At 38.4% G+C, this 13673-nt stretch overlaps 1 protein-coding gene across 4 annotated transcripts in view; it reads right to left on the minus strand.

The window, feature by feature from the left end:
- The window catches only part of INPP4B (inositol polyphosphate-4-phosphatase type II B), a 356888-nt gene that overhangs the window by 145136 nt on the left and 198079 nt on the right, over positions 1 to 13673 (minus strand). For all 4 annotated transcript variants that reach the window (XM_080403492.1, XM_080403493.1, XM_080403494.1 and 1 more), the window contains 2 exons: positions 4825 to 4875; positions 1695 to 1774 (listed from right to left, as the gene is read on the minus strand). In XM_080403492.1, the coding sequence (XP_080259618.1) occupies positions 1695 to 1774; positions 4825 to 4875 (131 nt within the window). The remainder of the gene's footprint in view (positions 1 to 1694; positions 1775 to 4824; positions 4876 to 13673) is intronic.

The raw sequence follows: 13673 nt of genomic DNA on the forward strand, positions 1-13673 counted from the left end.
CTTTTCCACAGAGACTAGTCAATTCTCATTTTATCCCATCGGGTTGGTTTGTTAGAAAACAAAGGTATCTGCTTGTTAGGCAGGGCATTTTCTGTGTTTGGGAGAAATTAAAATCAAGGCGTTTTGTTAACTTTGCCCTGTAAACTGCACACACATGCAAACACTATTGTTATGATAGGGAGACAGGTGCAGTACTAAACCAAAATACTTCAAGAAGTTTGTTTCCAAAAAAATGCAGTGTCCTTGACATAGTGACAGTACTATAACATCACTGAATGGACTGTAAATTGGGCTTTCAGTGAAATCAAGGCTGGCTTCGTGTGCACAGGATAAAGAACATAACACAACTTTTCTACAGAGCATAAGTACAATACCCCTGGCAGAACACATACCAATATCTCATTTTTCCTAGTCACAGCTTCTTTCCTCCCAGAATTTTGCCTATGTAGAAACAGGGTGAGTTTAGGCAGTTGCTCTGTGAAGCTTACCTGTGCCTACCCAGTAATCCCAAATAAGCCTCCACTGTGCTTGCAAAAATGAGCTCACCGAAATCCCTGCACTGTATAAAGCCCAATTAATTCATTCTGAAAATCACCACCTAAACGGTTTCCCCTAACCTTCAAAAAGTTTTGATTTGTGTCTTGATTCATCTTAAGCTACGCATATTAGCATCAGGGGTGAAACCAGGACTTTCTTCTTTGGTGCACAGCTTTAAGAAATATTAGCCCAGCCCTAGTTTTTGAGCACTGGCTCTGACTCTCCTGCAGCTCTGTGTCACTAACTGGAATTGTACATCCACTCCCTCTGCTCTTTGAGTTTGGCTGCATATAAGAATGAGTTTAGGATACTGCAACCAATTCCACATGAAAGAAGCCTTGAGTCATTAAGTTCACCATCTTTAAATATACTTAGTCATCAAGCCAGCAAACTGTACAATGTTAATTCTTTAAATCACATGCATCAAATGAAAGTGAGAACCTATTCTCCTTTCTAAAGGAAACTCTGAAAGAACATCCCCCTACTTCAAGTTCTCTGCAATTCTTGTAACCTTTTCTAATCTGACACATGGCAAGCTCCAGCCTAAAGTACTGGTATTTCATTTTGACTTTGCACATGGTATAAATAGAGGCACTTCAAGCTGACATCTAATGTACCTGAAGTAATACCATGTTTCAAACACAGTTAAGCAGCAATCACAGAATCATGGAATCACTTAGGCTGGAAAAGAGGTTTAAGATTATCAAGTCCAACTGTTAACCTCGCATTGTCAAGTCCACCACTAAACCACGTCCCCAAGGGCTACATCTACATGTCTTTTAAATACCTCTAGGGATGGTGACCCAACCACTTCCCTGGGCAGCCTGTGCCAATGCTTGATAACCCTTTCAACAAATAATTTTTTCCATATATCCAATCTAAACCTCCTCCGGTGCAAAATGAGATAATTTCCTCTTATCCTACCTCTTCTTACCTGGGAGATGAGACTGCCACCCACCTTGCTACAACCTCCTTTCAGGTAGCTGTGTAAAGCAATAAGGTCCCCCATGAGCCTCCTTTTCTCCAGGACAACTCCAGTTCCCTCAGCCACTGCCCATATCAATTGTTCTCTAGACCCTTCACCTCTTTTGCTTTTTGGCTCTTCTTTAGATGCAAAATGCCATGGGTTATTAATTCAACAGAGAAAAAACATTTACCTGAGGGTAAGGGTCAACTGTTGCTCCTTTGACTTTACCAAGTCTCCTACTCTAAAAGTTGTACAGCCCAGGAAGCTTCTCTACAAAACAAAGCAGAAAGAAAAGATAACAACTCCATTAGTTTTTGAAGTTTTAAGTGTTTTCTTATTTGGTCTCACACTTTGAAATCTTTCTTTGGTACACAGAAAAATATTACATTCCAATATACTAGTTTGACACATTACTCAGCAGATATTTTTTATGCACCTGTAGCATGATTATCAGCAAATTGTTAAACTCTGGTTTTATGGACAGGAACCTCTCTCTTTTTCATTAAGCACAGTCTGACAACCTGACAAAACAACAGGTTGTAAATTGTATAGTCACAGGAAAACTATTCAGTGCACTTGCATTCTGCATCTTCTTCTTTCTGTATTTCTCTAGGTTACAAGAAATGCTAAATTTTCAGCGTGTTACCGAAGTTGTTCTTGCTATGGTTTTTCCTCAAGCCTTAGGCACTACCATCTATGTATTCCAAAGATGAATGTATTTACTAAGAAGGTATTTTTACACTGAGTTCAGCACAAGTTTATTAATAGAAATGTTACATTCCTCTAGTTTACAGCAGTGCCTTTTTCCTTTATTTCCATTGTAAGGTGGACCTATTCATTGCAGTACAAGTGCAGAGAAATGTGCTAGTGAAATTAGAATGTCTACAGTTTAATTAAGCTACACCACTGTATCTTCTCCTTCTATCAATATCACCTTCACACATTACCAAGAAAACAATGCAAAGATGAAAACAAATGCATCTTCTTTTGCATTTTTGCTATTTTTTAACCCCTGTTCACATCCCACTGCACATTGCTAAAATCTCATTTGGTCAACATGGCCAACAGTAGTATTCTTGCCCTGGGAACAACAGGAAAGAAAACTGGTGCACAGCCAACTTCTATCCATTTATCTTTCAAATAAGCCAACTTCTATCCATTTATCTTTCAAATATACAACTCAATATCACTAGCTCTGAACAAATAATAATGAGGTCATAAAACTACATTGAATTTTTGCAAGAATACGATAAGAAGTACCCAAAGACTGGTTTTATTACATTACACTAATTTTACTCTACTGTTGGACTGGCAAAGCAAAATTCCAGGCTAAACCATATATATTCTTGGATATAGAATTTAAAGAAGAATCAAGTTGCTCTGAGTCAACACAGGCTGCATGCAGAAAGCAACTATCCCCTTCAGGGAAAAAGAGAATTTGTTGCTACTGAGAAGCGTAACTTACTCTGGAGAAAAAGCCCTGCAGCCTGCTTGATAGATAATGAGTGTTTGAATGCTAACAATAAAGCTTTACAATAAGATAGGTTTTCTTGCATATAAAATGTACAGTTCAAATGACAGTTCTTATTTTAGGTAAGCATCAACACTGGTCTCCAGTTTGGTAAACTAAGTCACCTGTTATGGCCCATTCCTATCAATGACACAGGCTTAAATTTCCTGTGTGCTTTGGTTGGCACTTAAGCAGCAAAGGAAAAAAAGGTGGAAGTGGAGAGTCTAGGGAAAGCTGGGAAAACAGTGGACTTGGGAAGTGCTGAAAAGGAAGTAACGGGGGGAAAAAACCGTATAGGAAATACATAGAGAAAAATACTGCAGCTGTACAAGCAAAGATCATGGTTAGTTTTCACTGCCAAAACGAAACAAGTATTTTTACAAGAAATATGTCAGGTGTGACACATGATGACACACAGCCTTGCTAAAGTGAACATACAGGTATTCTGTTTTCCTTTAGATCAGTCAACATGACTGTTTTTTCACTAAAACTTTATGGCGGCACATTTAGCTCGGATTAGTTATCTCCTTAGAAGAGTATATCCTTAGTCTAATAAGAACCCTTTCTACAGTACAACATCTGTAAAGCAGCCTTTATTCTGGCATTTCGTGGCACGTGATTGCTTGTATTTGCAACCTTACCATTTGGAAAGAGGGAGAGGAATATTTGGAATGAAACTGATTAGGAGTTATTTGCAAAATTAAATAAAATCATGAATGATCCCATGACCCAAATGAAGAGAGTTATGCTAATGTTCAAGGGGTCTAATTTCAAACAATGCTGGAGAATACTTTTTCCATACCTATATAGATACAAATAGTCTACCCTGGGGCCTGAACTGGCAGCCTACAAACCAATCTAACTTTGCACAGGTGACTTGGAGAGGCTTCAAACGTAGGCTTTAAACAGAACTGGTGCCGTAATACTAATTACAGAGTAATGCTCCTCTTTAATTTTGCTAGTGGGGTACTTAAAATTATACATCTTAAAATATGTGCCTTGAGTAGTTTGATGAATAATCTCAGTCAGCCAAGGAGAAAAGTCTCTACAATAGTGATATGAGAAGTTGAAACACAGTGATTATTTCACTTAGATTGAACTTGCTGCCAAGCTATAGATTTTTCAAACACTAGCTGAAGTCCAGGAAACTATGCCAAGGAAGCCCTGGTAATGCAGGAAAGTTAACACCTTAGGCTAAAAATGTTAAATTCCAGTTATTTTAAATGTTTGCAGACACACGTCTTGACACCTGCACCAGATGGTGTTTGTTCTTTTATTCAGCTCTAGCAGGACCAACATTTCCCACCCTAGGAAGTTCTAGCCTTCTCAAACCCAGAAATGACAACCCAATACCTTTGCCAGAATTTCTACAGACCTACACTGAAAAATTGGCTCTCCGTACGTCACCAGTGTAATTTCTTAAGGCAAACCCAAAGCCAACCCCCATAGCAGAACTTTTTATACTCTGCACATGAAAACCATAAGGCCAGGCTCATTGAGGCAAAGTGATTCCAAGCTCAATCTTATCCAGACTGCTTGTATGGCAGTAGCAGGAAGTCTAGGTAGTGATGCTCGCCGCAGGATAATTTCCATTGAAAAAGATTTTGAAGAAATACGTGAATGGGATTACATCAATCACTGAGACTATTTCTTCTGCCTCAATTTTTTTATTCATTTTACCCAGCTTCTGCTATTAAAAAAGCTAGCCAACTCCTGTTTAGCAGTTAGGCAGAACACCATTTCACTTCATTGGGTGTCTGTATCTACTGATGAGGTTAAAAAGGTCAATTAATGAAAAAAATTTGCTTACTCCAACATCAGCTCGTGGCTCCTTGTGATCAGGTAGGACACTGGTGCGGACCTGAGAGGGGGAGAGGAAAAAAAAGGCAAAAGAAACATTACTCTTTTGTTGTTACTTTCCAATAAGAACGAGAGAAGTGCTCACGCACCTTTTCCCTCCTCATACCTTCTGCATTTTGGAGGTAAATTTAAAGGGAGGTATACATAATCAAAACCCAATTAATTAATAATTTAAGCACAATATTCTTCCAGTTCCTGTGGAGAAAGTCTCTCACCACTACCCATTTATCATTCTGAACTTTCTTGATTCTCTAAAGGGAGAAAAGTTGTGCTCAGTTGTTCCTTTCCTAAAATAAGACTCTTTGGCTCTAACTCAAATGCCAGGGTCTTTCATCTAGACTTATTATCTGGAACCAAAATTTTCAACCACAAATGAAAGAACAAAGTACATAAAAAATATTTCCCAAAATACAGTACAGGTTTTAGGGGGGGGGGGGGGGGGGGTGTAGGTTTAGTGTCTACATGATTTTACTGTTGAATTTTGAGTTGTTGAATGAGAACAGAGAACTGATTAAACAGTAAAATTGAGACAGAAAAAGTACAAGGCAACCTCTGTAACACCCCTCTGACGTGGACTGCCTGAGCCAAAACAGCCCATTGCATTAGCTTGCTGGTAAAAAGGATGCCAGCTTCAGCAACACACAAGGGAGGCATGTACTGAGCATTCACATCTGTTTGATTACCTAGCCTAAATAACAGATATTCATTTACAGCACGGCCACCTAAGGACAAATTTTTGGCTTGATTTCAAAACAAAACTCAAACTCATTTTGCAAATCTTTCAGCGAAAGACTTGTTTTGTCCCATGCCCTCAAACGTGTCCCTCAATACTTTTCTTCTAGCTGCAACTTACCACACAAAAAAGAAAACCCTCCCTCAAAACAAAGATAATTTTGTCTCTTTGTTATCCTAAATACAACATATTGTTAGAAACAGCTAAGCAAATTCTACCACAGAGACATGACCAAAGAGAACCATAGCTTTTCTCAGTCAGTTCTTATTCCTTGATTCTCTGCAGTGAGAAATATATTTTTTCCCCCAAAAAAGCCTGAAGATAGTAAAGAAATGCTATAATCAATTTAATGAGGATCAGCATATTTTAGAAATTTGTGGAAGTCCTCATTTGGATGTAATTTTACATTTAGATTTTTTTCCACTAGTATAACATTAGCAACTCCAATATTTGGCTATAGAACACTAGCACAAGCTTTTTTAAAATACCTTAGGGCACGAATGAAAATATAATTACTGATATATCCTTGTTGGTGATACTTGACTTACCCTTTTGGGGACTGGGGAAATTGGGGAAATAACTTACAGCAAATGTGTTTCTTAAAAAAACAGAAGGAGTATCAACGCCAGTCCGCAAATTCTACATCATTTTAAGATGCTAAAAAGCTGTTCTATACGCTAGCCTCAAATAGTTAACATACGGCCCAACATGGAAGTGTGGTATTTCCATTTTCTAGTTATTATGGATATTCCTTCCAGAAACATGAACAAATGAGGAAGATTCATTCTTAAATTATCATCACTGTTTATAAGATGTGTTTGTAAGCCAGTAGTAGTTCAGTAAGTAGTTTAAAACATGTGTAATTGTTTTTGCATGATCCTAAGGCGTGCTTTAAGCAAGAGGAAGTCCAAGTATCTTTTATGCTTATTGGAATCAATGGAATAAACATACATTTAGAACTATAGAAAATTCATTCTTTCATTCATTCATTCTTTTGCTGAATAAAGTCTCAGTTCAGGAGAACTTATTTTTGTTTTTCTGACCCAGCAGAGAAGTGGAAAAGGATGGCAACACCTGAAAAACCTACAGTATAAGCCTTCCATATAAGAAAAACTTATTTCATAATTCCAAATGGAGTTAAATATGGAAAGAAATTCTGTTGCCTGTTTGAAGTTCCAAGCTCAATTTCATTAGTGTCACAATGAGAGGAGTAGAAAAAGTATCCACAAGCTTCAGTTTTCATTTCTAAAACACTTTTCAGTTCAGTTACATGTTTTTTTGTTTGTTTATTTTCATTTGGTTTTAACCACTTTATAATCAGTAGTCATATAGCCAAACGTACATAAATACTACATTTAGTGGGACTGGCATTACACTGTGCCTCTCTTCTCGCTGAAATATGCTTCTTTTGAAAGCAAACTGGAATTTTTAATCCATGTGTGTGTAAATATATTTTATTTAGAAACAGGTTTAAAATACTCATTAAAAAGAGAAGTCGTACATGTGTATGTAAATACATATATGGGAGTTATAGTCTGGTCTGTTCCATGTTGTCTGCTGATTTGAGTTTTCAAACATACTTTAACTCTCAGAATACTGCAGTTATCAGAGTCCCATTATGAGATACCCACATATGCCCAAGTAAGCATCACTACACACGCACAAAGACAGTTTGGCACCAAATATAAAACATAAGAAACAGCTCAACCCAGGTCCCGATCAACAAAATGAAAGAGGAAGAAAAAGAGAAATACAGGGATTTGAAGGAGTAAATATTCTCCTAGTACATTACCTGATTAAACAAACTACTGTACTTTTTAAAAATCTGCCATAAACCAACTTTTTCCTAATGGCCCCAACAGTATTCTAAAACAACTACAAAACATATATACAAACAAAAAGTCAGATTTTAATCTCAAGCATCTGTTATTCTGATAGAATTTCAGTTTTCTCATTATTTGCTCTAAATTTTCCTGAGCTAAATGCAAACCTCTGAACTGTGAGTTTATTCAGAACTGGGGTAAGACTGAACTTCCCTGAAACAACACACGTTACAGCCCTATCTTCCCAGACAAGAGATGTATGAAGAGATCAAAAACGAAAGCAAGAAAGACAGCTTGTGACCTAGGTCAAACGCAAAATATTTTTGACAAATATTCATTCCAGTGATTTAGCTTGTAGAACAATACAGTTTTCTTGTATACAACACAGCCCGTCGTACCAGGAAGAACTCTCATGCACTAGAGTGGATATTCATGATACATTTCATTTTCTTTAAATCTCATGTAGAAGAATATAAAATGAGTAGCTATCCTTACACTTCTAGCGTATTTATCACAGACCTACCTAAGTGTCAAATTTCGCCAGGCCTAAATGTTAAATTCGGCTTTAATTAACTGTCCTTTATATAAGGCAGCTTTATATGATTAAAAAGAACATTTTTTTCAGTCATTCATGGTAGTCTAAGCCACTTCTACACAGGCTGTCAAAGTTCAGAAGACTGAATCACTACTGAAACTTTTGTGCCTGCCCTTAAAGCATTTGCGTTTCAGTTTATGCTCAAAGGCCACATTCAGAAGGCACTTCAATTTTGCAAAGAAATAATGCTAGATACTTTTATCACTTATTCTAGATTTACCTCATCAGATCACTAGTGGCTTCCAGGGACTGCCCAGTACTTACCTTACTGCTGTTGGCTGCTCAAATGCACTATTCTGTCACCACTGTTATATGCTCCCGGCATCTCACAAGAACTAGGTACACACCACATCAGGCAAAGCACAGGGTAAGAGAGACTACTGAGTCACTGAAAATTGACTTACACTCTTTCCATATGCACCTTCCAGGAAAGTATTCACAATTCCACTCCCTCAGTATAACTCTGGCAGTTGTATAGGAATGCAACGCGTGGAGGCGACTTTACCTTTATGTTACCTGCAAGCGCTCTGGGACAGTGACCATCTGCACTTTTCCTCTCCCCCACAGGCCCTTTTGCACAGAAAGCAAGCACTGAACTCTGCTAACACAACCACCACAGCTCCACAGATGACTGCTATGGACGGTCTCCATCCTCACCACCACCTTCTGCCTGCCAGCCATGGGGCACCACTCATCAGAGTTGGGGAGTAACTATATTTATCGTAGATTCTCAGTCAAAGAAGTTGTAGCTTCATGTGTATGTGCTGGATGAGCCGAGAACACTGAAATTGTTACTAGGTTCTGCAACAACATTGATCAGCTTTTATAGGATAGATCCCATTCCGGTGCATGCAGCAAATTCATTTTTAGAAGATATTGATGAGACACTGCACATTTACCAGCTATTTATTTTCATCATATAGATTAACAGTTTGCTAAATAGTTCAATCAACGTAGCATAGTCAGCAAAGTAAAACACTTCCATCAATATTTTGTTGGATACCTGCTTAGTGGATGGACAACAATGCCAGTGGAGTAATTTTCCAGCCTGCAGTGCATAATTATTTCTAAGAGTCCATATAAAGCAGAAAATAAAATCTTTTTCCAATAGGCATATATGTGGTATTGCATGGTTTACAGTTCCAGTGGAAAAGTTGCTATGTGACGAGACACGAGTAAATGTTAAAATTAAATTAAAGATGAAAAGTAAAGGGAACATAAGCTATATCGACTCCACAGCAATGCTTTTGCAGCAGTATAATATATATAATGTTGATTATAAAATAATAAAAGATAAAATAAAATTTATAAAAGAATATGTATCTATTTCCCTGCTATATGTATGTCCTTATTATTTGCTGTATACCAAGTGACAGTTTCAGCTGTTTATCTGAAAGGGTCAATAGAAGGGCAGGCGTATCTGCATACGGTTGGATACTTTTTATAGGCAGCGCTTGATTGTGACTCGTCGAGTGTGGAGTCAGAATCATTCATCTGTGCAGCACTGAGACTATGTACTACCTCCAGGCACACTTTTCAAGAACTAATATGAGGACAATGGAAAAGACGAACTCCTCCGTCTCTAAGAATTATCATAAACCTGCTTTGCTTGCCATCTTCTCTACAAGTATCTTTCTCTTCTCTGCATAGGCTGCATCTTGGTACGCTTTCTAGAGAAGAGTATAGACACATGGCACAAAACAAACATGAGGAGATCCCCCTGAGCAAAGTCTGAGGTTAGAAGAATTTAACAGCTTATGTAGGTGCATAACCAGGTGTATGAATAACAAGCAGAAAACCACCTAAGCCTTGAGTATTTGATTACAAATACAGTTTTGTTTATTTTTTACAGCTTGTGCATATGAGCAGAATTGCCTTCAAAAAACTGAAAACCGCCATTCAGAAATAAGATTACATTGGAACTCTGTATTGAGTGCATCACAAAAAACCTCTGCAACTTCCAAATGGAAGCTGGAATAGCCCAAGTGTCAGAAAAATCTATATATTATGAGTGCTTCGGGACATGCTACAGAGAGTTAGATCACATCCAGCAAGGCTTATTAACTCGGCATAATTGCCAGCCATACCAGAGCTGAACTACCTTGCACTGCGCCTCCATGCAAAACGATACCGACTGTATCCATACAGCGTCCCACTATAGCTCATGTGCCAGGAGGAAGTTACAGCGTGGGTACAGGGCCCAAGTCAGCACGGCTCAAAGCTTCGGCTGCTGACACTCAAGTCTGCAAATTACCAAACACTAATATAAGGACTGTGCAGAAGCAGTGCTAGGAGGGAAAAAGGCAGCTCCTGTTAATGGTCTTTCCTCCACAAAGCATTAACATCACATACACTGCTGCTTCCGCAATATGTTCCAAAGCTGAAATACACAGGTGAAAACCACACATTTTAAACAACCTCCCTAGATCTGGGTCTATTCTCTTCCACAGCTATTCATAAGATAAATAACTAGTCCCTGAGGGCAAAGTCCTAAGTTTGATTTATCTCTTGGAATCAACGTAAATATGAAGAAGCTATCAAATCTGTCCATATAAATCTAAATAACCTTCAATATGTTTTCAGCGTATGCAATCAAAAAATGAAAGGAAGAAATTGTTTATTTACCTTGTTAATGTAGTAGTACACAGCATGAGCACAAGAATCAATTTTTTTAACCTATTTGAGACAGCTTTTTTTTCAATTCCACTCAGAAAGATCTGTCAACTGTAAGGTTATGCGTGAGATTAAAAGTGACAAAGGAAACCAGTCTTTATAAATTAGAGATAATTAACATTTAAACCCTAGCATTATTAAAAATAGATGCTCTTCTGCTACTAATACTTAATTTGCTCTTTATTGAATCTTGGGGTACAGATACTCCGCCAGTACCATTTGCTGCAGTACACTGCTTTTCAGGGAGAAGAAAAAGCCATGTATTGCTGCACTCAGTTAACTCTCAGTTAAGAGTTAATGCAGACCTATGCTGCAAAGCATTCTTGTTTTGCATGATGAGATTGTTGTCACTCCCCTTGTGACCAGCTGCTAGCAAAAGGTAACCTGTGCACTGTGTCTTCTGTGCACAGGGTTTGCACCCATTAAGAAACCCCTACAAGTGATGGTTCAAGCATTGCAGGGGTCTGAAACACCATAACACCATCCACGCAGCTGCAGTGGCCGTGACAGGGAACCAATACAGCACTCACCTGCTCAGAGTCCCCCTCAGTGGTAAGTGCTCACTGACAGAGACAGCATTGCATTGCAGTTTGGTTCGTTGCTTATTAGTCAACCTTTTGTTTTAAAAGGTCAGGTTTTTGCAGTCATTATAATGACCACTGGTAGTGAAATAATGAAATACAGGTTTTTTTTCCTCCACCTCACAGTTATTTTGAACAAAGCCCAATCATGTGAAGAAGTCTTCTGTAGTGTTATAGAGGTACTAAATATTCTCGGCATTTCCCCAGTTACAATTTTTATATAATATAACATTGTGTTTGAAGTTCTTCATCATTACAATCAGCCAGTACGCTGGTTGCTCTTTTCCCTTCCCATCATAATTTCCAGGAATCACCCCTTTAATGTCTGTTGCATACTGGGAACAACCTGCAACATCTCAAGAGTAAAAACCCCCTTCAAAGGGCTTGTGACACCTGCTCTTTACTGCTTGCTTTGACTGTGAAATACAAGTCACAGAAGCCAAATTCCAGCTTCTGTCAGCAAGCTACTGACGGAGCATTCCTAAGCTTTTTTGGCTATTCAGTTAGACAGGCCAGCCAACAGGGAGATGTTACTTGCTCAAGTCTGAATACCTCAGGCTGGTTATTACAATCCCACTATCTAAAGATCACTGAGACTCCAGAATCAAAAAAAACCCAGCAGTTAACTGCAGCCGGAGAAACCCAGATGTTCTGACAAATTATAACCCAAAGAATACTCACCCCAGAATGATTAAGAAAACAGGCTATAGAAATACCTGTATTGGTTTTTCCCTCACGCTTTTTCTTCACCTCCCCTCTCCATTTAATTGTGCATACCGCTTGAGCAAAACATGACGGATTTACAGATTTGGCAATCTCTCGGTCTGTCTGTCTGTGCATCTTGCTCCCCTGAAGCAGCAGACTATAACCCAAGCATGCAAGCTGTAGTTTCAGGGGAAAATGCCTTCCTAGAATGGAAGTATTCAGCAGTGCTCACAGTGCCTGAGGCAGTTGGATAGGGGAAAAAAAAATAATTAAAAGAATCTCATTTCCATATGAGTACCAGAGAGCCTGTGCCAAAAAACCATGCTAGAGAAGCCAAGGAAAGAACTTGTACTTGAAGCACTTACTTCAGAGGACACTTGAGAGGATATAAGCAGAGGGTCAAAAGCACCTATAGTTGTCTGATGAACAGCCAGTCAACACAGCCTTGCATCAGTACATGATGCACAACATAAATTAAGACAAATATTGCTGGACCAACCAGATTATGAGCTCAATGGCAATATAAAATTACCAGAACACAATCTTCTGCATCAAAACCTGTGTAAAAATTGCACTATGACTCTATCTTGAAAAATGAACTGAAAGTCCCTTTTTTTCTTTATAAAGTTAACTGAGTATGCCAAAATCTGCATTTCATAATCTGTTACCTATTGCCATAAAAAAAAATTGCATTAAGTTCTTCAGAAACCTTACTGTAGATTAAAATTGACACCATTTACACTGATGAGCCAGTTACTTGCATGAAACAAAGTTTGTATTTGTGTCTAGTATAAGTAATTCCAACACTGGAACTGGGAATTCCTCAACAGATAGCAACATTTACTCAAATGGCAGAAGGTTTTTCATATATTAAACATAGAAAAAAAAAAAATGCTGCTGCCTTAAATAAGTCCAGACTTTTCAATACTGTATGCAAAATATCCCTCAGTATTCTGACTTAAGGGAACAGCTGAAAACGAGAACTCAGACTTTAAAACACTCCACAGCTGGAGCAGTCACGTCCCCAGTACACACTCTCCACCTAAGTTCCCTCTAGAAGCTGGTATCACCCCTCTGCCAACACCTGAATGCTTTGCCTGTCGGGGGCCTTACATTCAGTATTTTGAATGAGTTATTTTTATGTGAGGTACAGAACTAACCAACTATAAGCTCCCACAGAAGCAGAAAATTGTCATAAGATTACCCAAAAAGAGAGTTAAAGATTTTCTCCTCTCCTCCTTGTTTTAAGGTAATTTCTTCACATGCGTTTTTAAATTTTAAAGTGAACATTTTAAAGCAATTCTGCTCAGCCAGTCAGTCTCGACCTTCATTTCCCACTGGGTGTCTCCCTCAGGGAATACAGCAGAGGATTTTCCCTGCAGTTACTGCTACATGCAGCTGCAGCAGTAGCACAACCAGAAAGAAATTCTGTGAACACTTAAGATAAATAACATCATTTCCCTGAAGCCTGTGCCATGTTTACAAGCAGCGCCCATCCGTCAGTATTTTGGACATCTGTAGGAGATGTTGAGAGAAGCAGAGAAAGGTGCTTCAGCTCTACTGTATTAAAGACTATGTGTAGAGTACGTATTTTCTGACCAACCCCACTACCCTCAAAAGTGGTTGTAAAAGTTTGAAAAGCAGTCAAGAGCCTGGTAATTTAATAAAAAGAAGTATTAACAACACAGA

This window comes from Falco punctatus (assembly GCF_963210335.1).
Source record: "Falco punctatus genome assembly, chromosome: 1".
Classification (NCBI taxonomy): Eukaryota; Metazoa; Chordata; class Aves; order Falconiformes; family Falconidae; genus Falco; species Falco punctatus.